The 16,485-nt window shown below is 38.7% G+C and overlaps 1 protein-coding gene across 1 annotated transcript in view; it reads left to right on the top strand.

Moving 5' to 3' along the window:
- LOC124622938 (probable cytochrome P450 301a1, mitochondrial) overlaps window positions 1–16,485 on the top strand; it is a 128,169-nt gene that overhangs the window by 80,208 nt on the left and 31,476 nt on the right. Inside the window, exons 5-6 of the mRNA XM_047148729.1 lie at window positions 7,640–7,841; window positions 14,390–14,552. Of these exons, the coding sequence (XP_047004685.1) occupies window positions 7,640–7,841; window positions 14,390–14,552 (365 nt within the window). The remainder of the gene's footprint in view (window positions 1–7,639; window positions 7,842–14,389; window positions 14,553–16,485) is intronic.

Genomic DNA, 16,485 nt, shown 5'->3' with positions numbered 1-16,485 from the left:
GGCATAGGCCGTACAACAGATGGTTGAACCTTCACCATTTCGTGCAAATGTCACACAGTAGTGGAATGATCACAGTTCACCACGTTTGCTAGTTCTCGAGAACACTGACCTGGATCATTATGGATTAATGCCTTTAAACGACCTTCATCAAACCCGGAAAGTCTTCTTAACGTGGAGAGTCACTAGTGTCAAAACGACCCTCCTTAAAACTTCCCGTGCTCTGTGCAGTGCTATTATCCGAACATATGGTGGAAATGTTGCTAGCCGCCTCCACTGCCATCACCCCTCTCTTGAATTCAAACAGAAGAATTTGTAGGAAATGTTCCGACTTTCTAGCCTCCTCAGCTCCACTCACTATCCCCAAATGACAAAATGACAATATATGAACTCAAATAGCAACAGTGAATTACAAATAAAAAATGGCAATCCATAAGTAAACCAATAGCATCCGGAATACCAACATGCCAAACAAAAACGGTACCAACTTATTCACCAACGTAATACAAATAATCAAGGGAAACCACTTGAAAACTTTCGTTGGAACACTGGGATTAAAATTAGAGAAAGAGAGAGAGCAGTAGCAGAATATATTTTGTCTGCGAGAAGTACTGTTTTTCAGAATCTTCAAGATTTACTGGTATTCTTTATTTTGGCATTTTTTTTCCTTTCCTCACAGCGTTATCCTCTTGTTTAGCTCTGTTTTCTTTTCTGCTGTCTAGAGATTCTGTTGCTCTCTTTCTTCTTTTTGTCATTTTATTGTAAAACCTGAAGATGTTTAATTTTTGTTCTAATTTTTTTTCCTCTTTCAACATTCGATATAGTCATCTCTTTTAAGAATTTTGCATTTTCGTTTAAATACGGAAAAATGTGTGTTATAAAACTCTCTTCACACGTTTACTTCATACAAGCTGCTGGGACAGTGTTGGGAGCAGCATTGTGTCAGCAAGACATTCAAATAGGTCCAACTTTGTTTATGGCCAAAGGTATAGAGAGGTCATTTTTTTACATTCCCCTAATTCTACAGCAAGTGTCCTTCTCCGCTGGGCAACAAACAAAGAACTCTATGTCGAAGAAATACAATGTCTTTAAGTGCGAACATTTTTAGGTTAGGCTTTACCGTGACTGTTACTGACATTAAATGAAACAACAAGTTTACTGTTACCAGTCACCGTTTTATTTTTTCCACGACGCGTTTCGAAGGTTTAAACCTCCATCATTGGGTGGATTTACATTAGTTAGTATTACATATGTGTGTATGTTGTGTTACGACATTTGGAGGAACTTGTGGCACTGCCTCCAGTGGTCACAGGTTCCTTTTTCTGTCGTAACACTTCACATGTATACTGCCACATTTGTAAACAAGTATAGACGCCATATTTGTTTACAAATGTGGCAGTATACATGTGAAGTGTTACGACAGAAAAAGGAACCTGTGACCACTGGAGGCAGTGCCACAAGTTCCTCCAAATGTCGTAACACAACACACACACATATGTAATACTAACTAATGTAAATCCACCCGATGATGGAGGTTTAAACCTTCGAAACGCGTCGTGGAAAAAATAAAACGGTGACTGGTAACAGTAAACTTGTTGTTTCACTTAAATACAATGTCAATTACTGTCTTTTGCTAGAAAAAGGACGTATTAGTCTATCTCCCAGTGAAGCTCTGATCACTGCTTATGTTACGTCAACTCCGAAACAGTTGCGAAAGTTTGATATCCTGATTGAACTAATTTAATCATTCCGACATATTCTGTGATATTTATAGAGAATACTCTATGGCATTTTCGCCACTCATGACGCTTCTTTGAAAGTTACAAATTATTAACAAGCTAGGCGAAAATAAATCGCTGCATTTTCAGCAGAATTCCTTTTTAAATACTAACCAAAGCAGCGATGACAGATTTTCCTGATTGGTCACCATGGAAGTGCGGTCGTGGAGGGGCCGCACTTAATATTTACAAAAATTTTAATGTAGGCTTCAGTTTAGAAGGGCACTTCCCCTCCAGCGTTCGGTACTTCCCCTACAGCACCTCCCTGAAACCCCCACCACTACAACCCACCCCATGTATGCCCTTTTGTCTGCGCACCTAAGGCCACAGTACACTGTGCAGACTCTACTTCCACGTAACTGAGTAATGACGGCTGTTATAACTTGCAAAATTTTACTCTCCCATTTCCTTATTAATGTGTCGTGTAATGTATTTTAGCATGTTGCCCTTTTTCTGAGTTGATTTTCTTTCTGTTTGTAATTTACTTCCTCTCTTCTTCGGCCATCATCAGCTACTTTTTGCCCCTTCAGCAAAACTCATCTACTACTTTTAGTGCCTCATTTCCAAATCTAAGCATCGTCTGATTTAATTCGATTACATTCCATTACACTTGTTTTACTTTTATGATGTTCATTTTACAAACATTTTTCAATATACTATCCATTCTGTTCAGCTGCTAATACAAGACCTCTTCTGCCTCTGAAGGAATTACAGTCTCATCAGCAAATCTCTGAAATTTAATTTCCTTTCCATATTTCTCCTTCTTTTGCTTTACTACTTGCTCAGCGTACTGATTGTATGACGTCAGAGATAGGTTAAACATCTGCCTCTTTCCTGTCTCAACTACTGCCTCCCTTGCATGTCCTTCAACTCGTAGCTGCAGTATGCTTTCTGTACAAGTTGTACATAACTTTTCGCTCCCTGCCTTTTATTTTCGCTTCCATTAGAATTTAAGGTAGTGTATTCCGGTCTACGTCGTCGAATTTCTTTAAATCTACAATTCTATAAACGTAAATTTGTCTTTCTTAAACCTATTTCCTAAGATAATTCGTAGGGACAGCACTGCTTCTCGTATTCCTACATTTCTCTGAAAGCCAGAATGATATACACGATGTCGACTGCTACTAGTTTATCCATTATTCTATAAATAATTAGAATCTGGATTCTGTAACTTTTTATTAGAAAATGGATATTTTCGTAATACTCACAGGCATTGTTACCATGTTCTTGAAATTTGAGGGTAGTCCGCATGCCATGTTATCTTGCACTCCAGGTGGAACAGTTTTGTAATGACAAGCTCTCTAAAAGATCTTAATAATTCAGAGGGAATTTCTTTTATACAAGGGATTTGTTTCCAGTTAGGTCTCCTAGCGCTCTGACAAATTACAATCGTGGTATCGTATTATTCCCATCTCCTCCTCATCCACTTCCTCTTCTTTTTCGTTAATACTGCCCTAAATTCATTTCCCTTGTATAGACCTTCTACACACAGGGAGTTAGGGATCTATTCATTTCCCTTATATAGACCTTCTACATACAGGGAGTTAGGGATCTAAGTCCAGATATTTTAATTGCTGACTGAGGGCAGTGTACTAAACATCATTGCATCAGTATTTACTTCATTTGGAGACTAGTAATTATAGGTCTCAGTATATTTTTAGGTTGGTTAGTACCTCCAAGCACAAGTGGCAAGAACAAGCCATTAATACTTATTTTTCCCATGGGCAGCACGTCAGCTGCTGAAGTTTGGACGCGTGAACTCAAAACGGTTATTCTATACTGACAGGCATAGACCATTTAGTGGTGCAGTTACGACCATGCATAAAACATTTGACAGTGAATGATGTGGCGTGTTTGCGGGAACACTGTTAGACGCAGAAAAAAAATCAACTAACACATTAAATTGGGTACATACTAAGGTATCAATTATACTAACATCTGCACTTCCACCGCTAAAGCACTGTGTGTATTCCTTCCTCCTTTCTGTTCTTTGCCTAGTACTGGCTTGCCATTTGAACTGTTGATATTCATACAGCTGACTCTCTTTCCTCCAAACTTCTCTAGTCATTCCCAGTTACCCAGTTCGCACTTTGTCTCAGTCTCATTTTTTAGACATTCGTATTCCCTTTTACATGCTTGATTTGGTGCTTTTTTATAATTTCTCCTTTCGCCCCTTAAATTCTATGTATCGTGTGTTATTGTACTGGGACTTGTCTTTCTGCCTATTTCACCCTCTGATGCCTTCACTATTCCATCTTAACACTTCATTTTCTGTTGTATTCCTTTCCCCTGTTTCAGTAAATAGTTGCCTAAAGCTCCGTTTGAAACTTTCAACGGCCAGTGGTTCTTTCAAATTATCCGAGGTCCTATATCCTTAATTTACTACCTTCCTGCAATTTCTTCAGTTTTAATCTGCAGTTCACAGGCAAAAAGTTATAGCCGGAGTGCACCGTAGCCCCGGAAAATGTTTTACAGTTTAAAATCTGCTTTCTAAATCTCTTTTACATATCGAAGCATGTAGTACACTTCTTGCCAATTTGGCATTTGTTGCACGCCATCATCATGGGTTATAGTTTTGAGGGCCAGCAGTGTATACAAATACATACCATAAGACAACTCTACTTCAGACTTGTTCAAATACAGTCACATTTCGTACTGTGACAAGATTCGTTTCATGTTTCACGAAATTGCTAAATATCAAGCAGTGCGAGAGCTTATTGTTCTAGCTAGTACGTGTTTTTTCGCGTATTGTTTACACACGAACCTTGTGAGTCAAATCATAATATTGAAACGTGAACACGAAAACTGAAGCACTGATTTTTAATATTAATTATCCAAGGAGGCCAATGACACTTACATAATTCAAAAGATACTTTGCCATACGTCTGCACAAAAAAAAATCATGTGTGTATGTAGCCGTCATGAGTGGAACACAAGCATATGATTTCATATTGAAACTCTGATGATATCTTCTCTATAACACATTAAAATCTACAATGCGTGAACATCGAAAATTGAAGTTCTGCCAAAATGTCCAGTCAAAGAATACTCGGTGCAATATTCCTTGATAGCATGGGGACTACTGAACGGTACGTGGAGGTTTTGGAAGATGATTTCACTCCCATTATCCAAAGTGACCCTGATTTCGACAAGATGTGGTTCACGCAAGACGGATCTCGACCCTATCGAAGCAGGAGAGTGTTTGATGTCCTGGAGGACCACTCGGGGGACCGCGTTCTGGCTCTGGGGTACCCAGAGGCCACTGGCATGGGCCTCGGTTGGTCGCCATATTCTTTGGATCTGAATACGTGCGACTCCTTTTTTGGGGGCTATATTAGAGACAAGGTGTACAGCAACAGCCGGCCGAAGTGACCGAGCGGTTCTAGGCGCTACAGACTGGAACCGCGCGACCGCTACGGACGCAGATTCGAATCCTGCCTCGGTCATGGATGTGTGTGATGTCCTTAGGTTAGTTAGGTTTAAGTAGTTCTAAGTTCTAGGGGACTGATGACCTCAGCAGTTAAGTCCCATAGTGCTCAGAGCCATTTCAACCATTTGTGTACAGCAACAACACCAAAACCATTGCTGAGCTGAAAACAGCCGTTCATGAACTCATGTACAGCATCGATGTTCGGACACTTCAGTGGGTCATACTATTCGTCTGTGCCACATCATCGCCAATGACGGCAGACATGTCGAACATGTCATAACCTAAAACCGAATATCTGCAGTGACGTTTACATGTTGAATAAAGTGTATACGTGCTGTAGTTTGTAACTATTTTACGTTTTTTTCATATAGTTCAATAATTGTCACCTTATAAAAACAGATGACAATGAATTATTCTTTTTTGTAAAAATAACGCATAGGTGGAAAATACAAATGATTTTTAAATCTTGTTTGAGGATTTTATGTTACAGTTAAATTACTTATGTTAATGTAAATGATACCATGGTGTAAAATTCCCCATTCGTCTCTGCTCCGCTTATATGATTTTCTTCCCGCATCATATGCTTGCAACGCCGTCAGGCGAAACACAATCTCGCAGTGGGCAGTGGTCGAAACAGTTTAGCTCATCTGTGTGCGAAGGGGGATCAGAGGAGTTAGCATTTTAGTAGCAGCAGTAGCAGCTTTATTCATCCATGTATCTCTTTTTACACGGATCTAGGACATGTCAAAGTATTTACAAATTTAGATGAATTTAAAATAAGCTAATTCGTATACACATATATTTACAGACTTCTAGTTAGAGACAATTATTAGATTTGCTCCTGGTATACAATACTTTTTTACAAATAACTTATTAAATAATGTAATGCCACATTGTTCACTCATATCTCACTATCAGTCACTGCACGCACTGTACACACATTGTTTCAGAACGCTTCACTCACTACACACACACACACACACACACACACACACACACACACACACACACACACACACACACACTGGTGCTCTCCAGGCCATTTGCTATCCTGAAAAACTGAGTCAGCATACCGCCATAATGAGTGAGATGTTGAGATCAGAAAGAGGAAGAGGTGTTAGTACTGTGCCATGCATAGCTTTGGGTTAGGTATTTCTAGAAAGGAAAAAAAAGAAGGAAAAAGCATAAAGTGAAGGTGTTATGTGGTATGTTGGATATTATACAATCATTATTATTATTATTTATTTGTATAACATTTTTTATCAAACCCTTACATTGTTTTAGCTAAGTAATCATTCAATGTATAAAATGTATTGCATAACAGGTACTTTTTAGCTGCCTTTTTTAATAACTGTATTTTTGCAATTTCTTTAATCTCATTTGGTAATTTATTATACAGTTTTATTCCTTGGTAGAAAATGCTGATTTGAGTTTTATGTTTATTTTTTCTTGGTAAATGTAAGTTGAGTCTATCTCTTGTTGCATGGTCATAGACAGAGCTGTTTGTGCGGTAATTACCAATGTCATTTTTGATGCATACAACTGACTGGTAAATGTATTCACATGGAGCAGTTAAAATCCCCAGTGTTCTGAACAGATCTTTACAATGAGCTCGACTAGTATTTTTGGTTATTATTCTTATGGCTCTTTTCTGGAGTTTGAAAATTGTGTTCATATATTGTGCATTTGTTCCCCAAAAAAGAATGCCATAGCTAAGAATTGAATGTACATATGAATAATATGTAACTAAAAGACACTGCATGTTACACAATGATGATAGCATTCTAAGGGCATAACATGCTGATGACATTCTGTTTGCAAGTACCTTTGTGTGTTCACACCACTTCAACTGAGAATCAATATTCATTCCTAGAAGCTTTGCATTTGTTACACAGTCTATAGAGGTGCCATTTACATTTAATTTAACATTGTCATTTTTCCTCTTCAAAATGAAAGTAATGGCATTAGTTTTCTTTATGTTCAATGTCACTTTATTACTTATTGACCAATCATAAACTTCCTTGAGAGTTTCATTTTAATCACCTTTATAGTTGTTAAGCCAGAAATAAACTTTATACATCATTCATTATTAAACTTGGTTTTCAGTTTCATTTTTTTTTTTCGGCACTGCCGATACATTGGTTTCAGTGCTTTCATTTGGGTAATTTCTGTGGAATCCAAATAACTTTTGACTCTCTACTGAATAAGAAGTTAGATGATGCAACGGCTACTGAGTATAGTTCTGCCAACTTAGTTCTCTTCTGTCAAAAAATCGAATCTCTAGTTTTACAACGCTATAAAACTGCCTTACATACTGAACAGACCGTGTTATTTGAAACATTACCCTTTTTGTACGTATCCCGTCCTGTTTCGGTTTCCAACACCAAAATCCCAAGTAAACCCTCTAAATCATGCACTGCTTCTTTGTCGGCAGGCATTGGCCGTGTGGCGCTGGACGTCCGCCTCGGCTGTCTCCGTCCAGACCTGCCGGCGAGCTCCGAGCCGCAGCAGATCATAGATGCGGCCAAGTTCGCCCTGCGCAACGTCGCCATCTTGGAGCTCAAGATGCCCTTCTGGCGCTACTTCCCGTCAGCACTCTGGACGCGCTACGTCAACAACATGAACTTCTTCGTAGAGTAAGCTTCCCACAAAACAACATGTAACATTTGTAGCTCTTGTAGTCATCATTACTTTACTGTCAATCGAAGCATCCTACGTACAGCAGCAGGAAGCTGTCATTACAATGCGTTGGTTGCTGTATGTGATCAGGGTAAACTGCATTCGACTGTTTGCACACGGCACCATAGTTTGGTAATCTCTATCATTCAGGCGACATGGCACAGTGGAACAATAGTACACTGTGATCATGGGCGCCCACAGAAATTTATGCAAGAGATCTCAAGATTCTAAAGCTGCCATTTTTGATAGCAGGAAACTCGAGAAATTCCTACTGATTATACACAACAGGAACCAGCAAAAATGTCATGGATTAATAAGCCACAAACTTTTAAAAAACCATAAATAAATATTAAGAATTCTTGTATAAACCTTTTTTTCCTTATAAAACTTCGTATCTGACCACGTAAATGGATTTACTGCCTTGTTTTCATGCCTTACATTTTTTGAAGTCGACTGCGCTAATTGATTTTCAATGAAACGTGTTTTGAAAGTTACATTTTGGGATTACTCGGGTGAAGTGCAACCCAGGTTGATGTTGGAAACCTCCCAAAAAAAACACAAATTTTCCTCAATAATAGACTCTTAGGAGCCTAGCATCAGGCCCCTCTTTTCCACTGGGCAATCTGGGTACGTGCCCAGGGCCGCCGCGATCGATAGGGGCCACCTAGTTCCTGCCAGATCACCAAACGATAACCGATATTTATTACCAAAAAACAAATTTATTTCTAAAAAATCGAACGCTAATGACTAACTACAATACCTACTTGCTTATTAGCTTTGTGCAATGCACAGTTGTATTCGCTCCGAATAGCGACGTAAAATTAAACTTGATCGACCTTCTGAAATAAACCAACTAGACTATAGCCCGGTCCACACGCAACGATCTGTCTGCGCAGACATCGGCGCAGATGTCTGTACATGCAAAAGATCGCTGCAAATGTGGTGTGTTCACACGACACAAACCCCAATCTACTACTCGCCCGCCATCTGTCGGTGTAGAAAAGAAATATCAGTGGCAATCGACTACGCTCCCCGAAAACGTCAAAATTTAATTCAGTTATTTTGAAAAACAGAAATGGAGGAAGTTCTGTTGTGGTCTGTGTTCGCAACTTGTGTTGCAAAAAACATTCAGACCAACCGCAGGAAACAGAGAAAGCGGTCAAAATGGTGCAGGCAGTGGCTGCTAAAGCGAAAGCAGTTTTGTCACGTAAATTTACTGCGAGAGTTGCAGGGCGAACCTGTTTTGTTTTACATAACATCGTGTTCCATTTCCTCGCACATTGGCACTCCAATTTCATCTTCAGTTGTACTCCTGCTTGGTCTTGGCGTTTCTTGATCACTAAGAAAGCCAAGTAGATCAAAATACCATAACGTTGGCTGGTATACTTGATCAACTCCTACACCAGATCTTCTAGATTTCTGAACTTTGGATAACTCTTTTCGGTAAACAGTTCGCTGACAGACTAATTTACTTGACTTGCCTTCATGAACTCATCTTTCAGGAAAGCGTAAATAGCTTCACATGTGTTGGGTATTATTTCACTCAATGCTTGTTTCGATATTGCAGATGAAAATTCCAAATCATTGTAGCTCCTTCCTGTTGCTAGGAATCTTAATGTTACTGCCAGGCGTTCATGAGGAGAAATTTCCCTTCTCATACAAGTATTTTTCTCATAATATGAGGGGTTACATGCTTTAAGAGATAATTATAAGTTTCGACATACATCCGCAAATAATTTCACCAGTTCGCAACGAAATTATTTTTTTATTACCGTTTCTCTGTTTGCCGAGGCGCCAACTGCCCGCAATTTTTCAATTAGAGCATTGTATGCTGCTGTCTTTTTGTCTCGATCACTATATTCTTTACTTTTAATCTTCCACAAACATGGGTGGTTTCTGTATATTTCAATGAATTCACTTACAAACTCTCGAGAACACTGACGAGTATCAGCCATTTTAATGCCCTGTTCACACAAATACAAACACTAGACTGAGCAAACAGCTGTTTCGCGCCAGATTTGCAACGATCTCCTGTCCACACGCTCCGACTTGTCTGCGCAGATGTGGTTTGAACCGACAGATTTGAGAGGTTTCGCTCAAACCTCCAACTCCAACTTCCAGGTTTGCACACACCTCAGGTTGGTGCAAATCTTCTGTTCACACGCAACGATCTGTCTGCGCAGATGTGATGTGCGCAGACATTTGCGCAGACAGATCGTTGCGTGTGGACGGGCCTTATTGGGAATTCCCCTGTATTTTTCTGCGGTATTGTGACGTTTGTTTTGTTTGTGGTTCGTAGTGATTGTGCTCCGAGCTATGCGTTGGTTAAGTCGTCGTTTGCCTGATTTGTTTTGTGTTAGCGATTATTTTCGGTGTAAAAATAAATACTGAATTATAACATAAAATGTCGAAACGGTCATATCCTAGTGGATCTGCAGAAAGGAAAAAAGCTGTACATCAGAAGGAAGTAATTGAAAAGTTATCAAAATTAACAGCATATTTTACTAGTACTACTACTACTACTGGAGCAACTTCTGTAAGTAGCAATCAGATAATAAATCTTGCACATGAAGAGTCGTGTCGATCACAAATTGCGTGAATTTCTGAATGTTCATGTTACATGCCAATTTCAGATTTCTGCCAATTTAGGAAAAGAGATTGAATCAGAAAGCGATCGCCCCAATGACGAAAGTGCAACAACTTCGGTGACTACCATCACCAGTAGGCTAACTGTGTCAGCTGAACAACAGTGTTCCAACCCAGAAGAAATATCACACGATCCCGCTAATTACTTACATGAAAATCTTACAGCAAGAAATCGCAAAATTTTGGTTCTTTAGGAAACTGTATATTTTCAAAATAAAGATTCTGACTTTTCCTGGCATCCAGAGCCTGCAAAGATGGCAATAAATCAGTAACTACGTATTTCAATAAAGCATCATTAATTCGCAAATTAAAGAACAATGAAAGCGTCGAAAGAAAATGTCGTTGAACTCGCGTTCCAAAAACTCTGTATTTTTTTATGCATGCCAGCAGAACAAGGAAAAGCAGTTAATATATGAAGATGGTAGGGAGGCGGCAGCAAATTTTATGTCACTTGTGTAAAAAATGTTCTCAAACTGGCCCTAAATGTCCAAGCCATATATAGCGGCAATTCATTTCAGCCAATAGTAGCTGATAAAGATCCAATATCTCACTTTTCACTGCCATGGGACATGTTCAAGGACCCATCCAGCATACAGTTTTAATCTGCCAGAAAGTTACAAGAATTATTGTGGTGGCTCAAATGGCATATTTTTGATCATTCAACCTACAGTCTGTTTAACTATGACTCTACAAGCACACGAAGGAAAGTGGCTTGGTTCCCAATGTTTCCAATAAGATGATGAATTTCTGGACACTGTCAAAGCCTGGCTGCAGTCTTGTGCACCACAGCTTAATGATGTCGGAATTTGCCACTCATTAAATGCTTATGTCATAATGATGATTCTTTATAGTATTAATAGAAAAGTGTGGTTTTATGATTTTTCTAATAACTTTATCTATTTGAGTGCAGTATTTGATTTATATCCTAACAGAGGTTATATTCTGAATAGCAGGCAGAATTCATATTCTCAGCCCAGAGCAAAGACTGGCACAAACTCTTTATGTTTGGCATAAATAAATGTTGAATCACACACTTTTGCATCTAAAATTAGTAACACACAGCAGAGAATGTATTAGAGGTCATTATAGTAATGGGGTAATCTAGACAGTAAAAGGGAACATTTTTAAGTCGAATCTTCCTTCAGGTCAATCCACTTAGTCAAATGTTCAGATGTTTATCTGATGGTCAGGTCTAGAAGTACTGTACCAAATATAAAACATACAGTGGCTTTTATAACAACTCATACTTGATATCATTCCTCTTTCTCATCACCAAAGCACTAACACAAGCAGGTGCATTTCTTTGATAAAAGATGCCTTTTTTACAGCCCAGATTCTTCTTGTGTATTTTACGCAACCTGTTAGTCCAGAATACTTCACTAACATGCATTAGCTATAGTTTTGCCTTTTTCAAGGTAATTAATAACAAGAATCTCTCTCCTGTCACTAGCTTCTACCCCCTCCTTTAACTGATGTTTCATTCTGACTTGAAAAGTTGGACCTACTTCTCATCTGCTGTCATAAACCAATCCACAAATTGAGTTCTATTTTTTTTTTTTTTTTTTTTTTTTTTTTTTTTTAAGAACTGTCCAAATACTGCTGAGAAATTAGTTCATCTACCTGTTTGGTTTTGGTTAGCATCCAAGAAATAAGGGACAAGTCTCACACAAAGATTTGTTGATGTATTCATCTGTGGTGAATGTGTGGTGATGTTTTTTATGAAAATCATGTTAAAGAGAAGTATTGCCACATTTGAACTCAGCCACACATTCGTTCTTTATGAAGGAGCAGATTCCTTACAAACTTCCATTATCTTTCAATCAGTTTCAGTTGGTGCTTAAATTGTTCACAACAGAGAATTTTATGACAAAACAGTATTTTAGTAAATTTATTAGAGTAAAAAACACACATGACTATTTTAAAAAGACATAAACAAAAATATTCCCTAGCTAAAGATAACAGCTGACTTGCATACTTGTGAAATGTTTACCAATATAACTGATTTGTTAGTCCTGCCCCATGATCAGTAAAACTCAATAACAAAGCACAAAATAACAAAGTACAAACAGTTTCTAATACAGTTACCAGCAGTGAAGCACATTAGCTATTTACAACTGCAATCTACTTTGAGCCATGTCCACAGCTGAAATACACACTCTCTCTGGTGAGTAGTACACATTAAAAATGAACAGTTTGTCCAAACTACAGTAAGCTGATCAACTATAATCATGGTTAACTGCATGAAACAAGCACCTTAATCCAGACCAGTTCATTTCATCATCATTATCTTCTTCTCCATTATTTTTGATGCTGTTCTCTTATTCTTGCTACCAAATTTAGTATGATAAATGTTTTTTCTCAACTTTAATATCTAGTCTATAGTGATGGTATACAGGGCTATTACAAATGATTGAAGTGATCTCATAAATTCACTGTAGCTCCATTCATTGACATATGGTCATGACACACTACAGATACGTAGAAAAATTCATAAAGTTTTGTTCGGCTGAAGCCGCACTTCAGGTTTCTGCCGCCAGAGCGCTCGAGAGCGCAGTGAGACAAAATGGCGACAGGAGCCGAGAAAGCGTATGTCGTGGTTGAAATGCACTCACATCAGTCAGTCATAACAGTGCAACGACACTTCAGAACAAAGTTCAACAAAGATCCACCAACTTCTAACTCCATTCGGTGATGGTATGCACAGTTTAAAGCTTCTGGATGCCTCTGTAAGGGGAAATCAACGGGTTGGCCTGCAGTGAGCGAAGAAACGGTTGAACGCGTGCGGGCAAGTTTCACACGTAGCCTGCAGAAGTCAACGAATAAAGCAAGCAGGGAGCTAAACGTACCACAGCCGACGGTTTGGAAAATCTTACGGAAAAGGCTAAAGCAGAAGCCTTACCGTTTACAATTGCTACAAGCCCTGACACCCGATGACAAAGTCAAATGCTTTGAATTTTCTGCACGGTTGCAACAGCTCATGGAAGAGGATGCGTTCAGTGCGAAACTTGTTTTCAGTGATGAAGCAACATTTTTTCTTAATGGTGAAGTGAACAGACACAATGTACAAATCTGGGCGGTAGAGAATCCTCACGCATTCGTGCAGCAAATTCGCAGTTCACCAAAAGTTAACGTGTTTTCTGCAATCTCACGGTTTAAAGTTTACGCCCCCTTTTTCTTCTGCGAAAAAAACGTTACAGGACACGTGTTTTGTGTAATCTCACAGTTTAAAGTTTACGCCCCCTTTTTCTTCTGCGAAAAAAACGTTACAGGACACGTGTATCTGGACATGCTGGAAAATTGGCTCATGCCACAACTGGAGACCGACAGCATCGACTTCATCTTTCAACAGGATGGTGCTCCACCGCACTTCCATCATGATGTTCGGCATTTCTTAAACAGGAGATTGGAAAACTGATGGATCGGTCGTGGTGGAGATCATGATCAGCAATTCATGTCATGGCCTCCACGCTCTCCCGACTTAACCCCATGCGATTTCTTTCTGTGGGGTTATGTGAAAGATTCAGTGTTTAAACCTCCTCTACCAAGAAACGTGCCAGAACTTCGAGGTCGCATCAACGATGCTTTCGAACTCATTGATGGGGACATGCTGCGCCGAGTGTGGGAGGAACTTGATTATTGGCTTGATGTCTGCCGAATCACTAAAGGGGCACATATCGAACATTTGTGAATTCCTAAAAAAAACTTTTTGAGTTTTTGTATGTGTGTGCAAAGCATTGTGAAAATATCTCAAATAATAAAGTTATTGTAGAGCTGTGAAATCGCTTCAATCATTTGTAATAACCCTGTATATTCAGAAACACATATAGATTTCAAGCAACAAAGTTTTGTTTTATTTTAGGGTGTGCACGAAGTATATAGACCAAGCACTGGAAAGACTGAAAACAAAGAGTTCCGTGCATGAGAGTGACCTATCACTCTTGGAGCGTGTCCTTGCCAATGAACCAGACCCTAAGACAGCCTGCATCATGGCACTTGATCTCATCCTTGTGGGCATTGATACAGTAAGTATGAGATAATCTGTAGTATTACTTTACAAACTTCCTGCATAATCCATTATCTAAATTAATATATAGCTGCAGACTTAAAACTTATAGAGACTTAACATTATTTTTGACTGATAGTACTAACTGAGGACACAGAATTATTGATGTTTAGTTTTTCTTTGTCAGATTAAAATTCATAATGAGTAATGAAGGTCCTAGTGGAAAGATTAGCAAATACCTGCCCTTAGACCAAAAAACATTTAGTGATATAGAAGTAAAAATAATACTAAATGACTTATCTACCTACAATGGTCAAATGTTGACAGTAAAATATACTGTTCACTTAGGTTCAGAACATAAAAGAAAAGTATGTTGTAAGAGAATCATAAAAAATGATTCAGACTCACTGTTTTGATGGACTAGTGGTAAGAGATTAATAAATCCAGGTGGTGCCAGTGAAAAATTTGGGAAACATATTCCATCACCACATGGAGCCCGATTTCGCCTGAAACCAATCACATCACAGTTTTACAGAAGCATACATAATTTATGGGACTGAAGTATCTTTCAACAAGAAGCATACACAAGGAAGCTACTGTAGCATACACTGTACACACTCTCAATAGACATTGTTTTCAAAACTATGGCATCTGGGTGATAAAAAAAATTATTATGTATATAAAAAGAGATAATTCTTCTGGCTACAATGATGTTTCTAGCAGAGAATTAAAATCTTGTGTTTCCTTGATTAAGACATCCTCAAGTTATGGTTGTAATCATTGGCTCTCTCTTGGGCTTTCAGAAAGAATTCTTTACATAGAAATCCAAACCCAATCACCTGACAAATTAATTACTAACAAAGCTGAACCACAAAAAGTGTCCTTTGCTATAGCCGATGATTGGTTGTGTAGGATACAAAATCTGCTACGGGTAACCAAAATTTCTTCACATTAATAGCGTAGATTGAATCATACCTAATAATAGTGTGATGACTATCAACCATTAAATAGTATTGTTTTTGATGATGTTAAGATATTTGACTCTGGTCTCTTTGTGTCTGCATGTCATTATGAGCTGTTCAATTGTACTGTGCTTCTACATTTCATAAAAGATTTTGATAATGAATTGCTTTTTGTGATGATTTTCACCCTATATCATGTGTCATCATTAGGACAGCAATTACAACATTGTTGACCCCAACAATGCTCACAAACATCATTTGAATTGCCCACAATACTGATTTCCACTTTACATGGATTGACAATGTTGCTATTTTTTGTTGGACTTCTACTTTTGTCTGTTCTACAACTCACCTCATCTGGATGGAGTGTGCTGGAAGTGTGATTAGTGTGTATTATTTTGACTCAAGTGTGTACAGCCCTGGATCTGTCTACATCCTGTTCCACATTATTCTAATTGTTGTTTATTTGTGTATGTACACCTTACTAACTATGACTCCCACAACATACAACATGTTGAACTCTGTGATACCCCATCACTTTGTGCAAACTGGAGGAGGAACAATTCCATCCTTATGCTACTCAAATAAATGCTCTAACCTTACCAGCTGCACAATGGCACACAAAAAGTGCACCAGCTACACTGCATTCATACAGTAAGGTCAACTTTGGCAATGTATCTTCTGAATTATGTTACTTTGCAATGTGCAATATACTTAGCCACTGCTGCTCAGCAGCCTGGGATCTGTGCATTACTTGCTTTCTACAGATACCATCTGCTCTTTTGCTCCATATATTCTTACTCCTCCATTTTTGCATTCTGCAGTGATGGGTGTACTTCGTGCAATGGTCAACTGTGCTTCCATGCCTCTCTATCATGCATCCTCAGTCTCCCCCACATGGGCCTTGGGCTGTGCATCCCTTGGGCTATGCATCGCACCACATCTGTCTTCTGTATATTCTTGCAATGCTACCTTTGATGACCATGGTCA

Source organism: Schistocerca americana, chromosome 7, assembly GCF_021461395.2.
Source record: "Schistocerca americana isolate TAMUIC-IGC-003095 chromosome 7, iqSchAmer2.1, whole genome shotgun sequence".
Classification (NCBI taxonomy): Eukaryota; Metazoa; Arthropoda; class Insecta; order Orthoptera; family Acrididae; genus Schistocerca; species Schistocerca americana.
The sequence above is the reverse complement of the archived record's forward strand: the minus strand, read 5'-3'. Positions and strand labels throughout refer to the sequence as shown.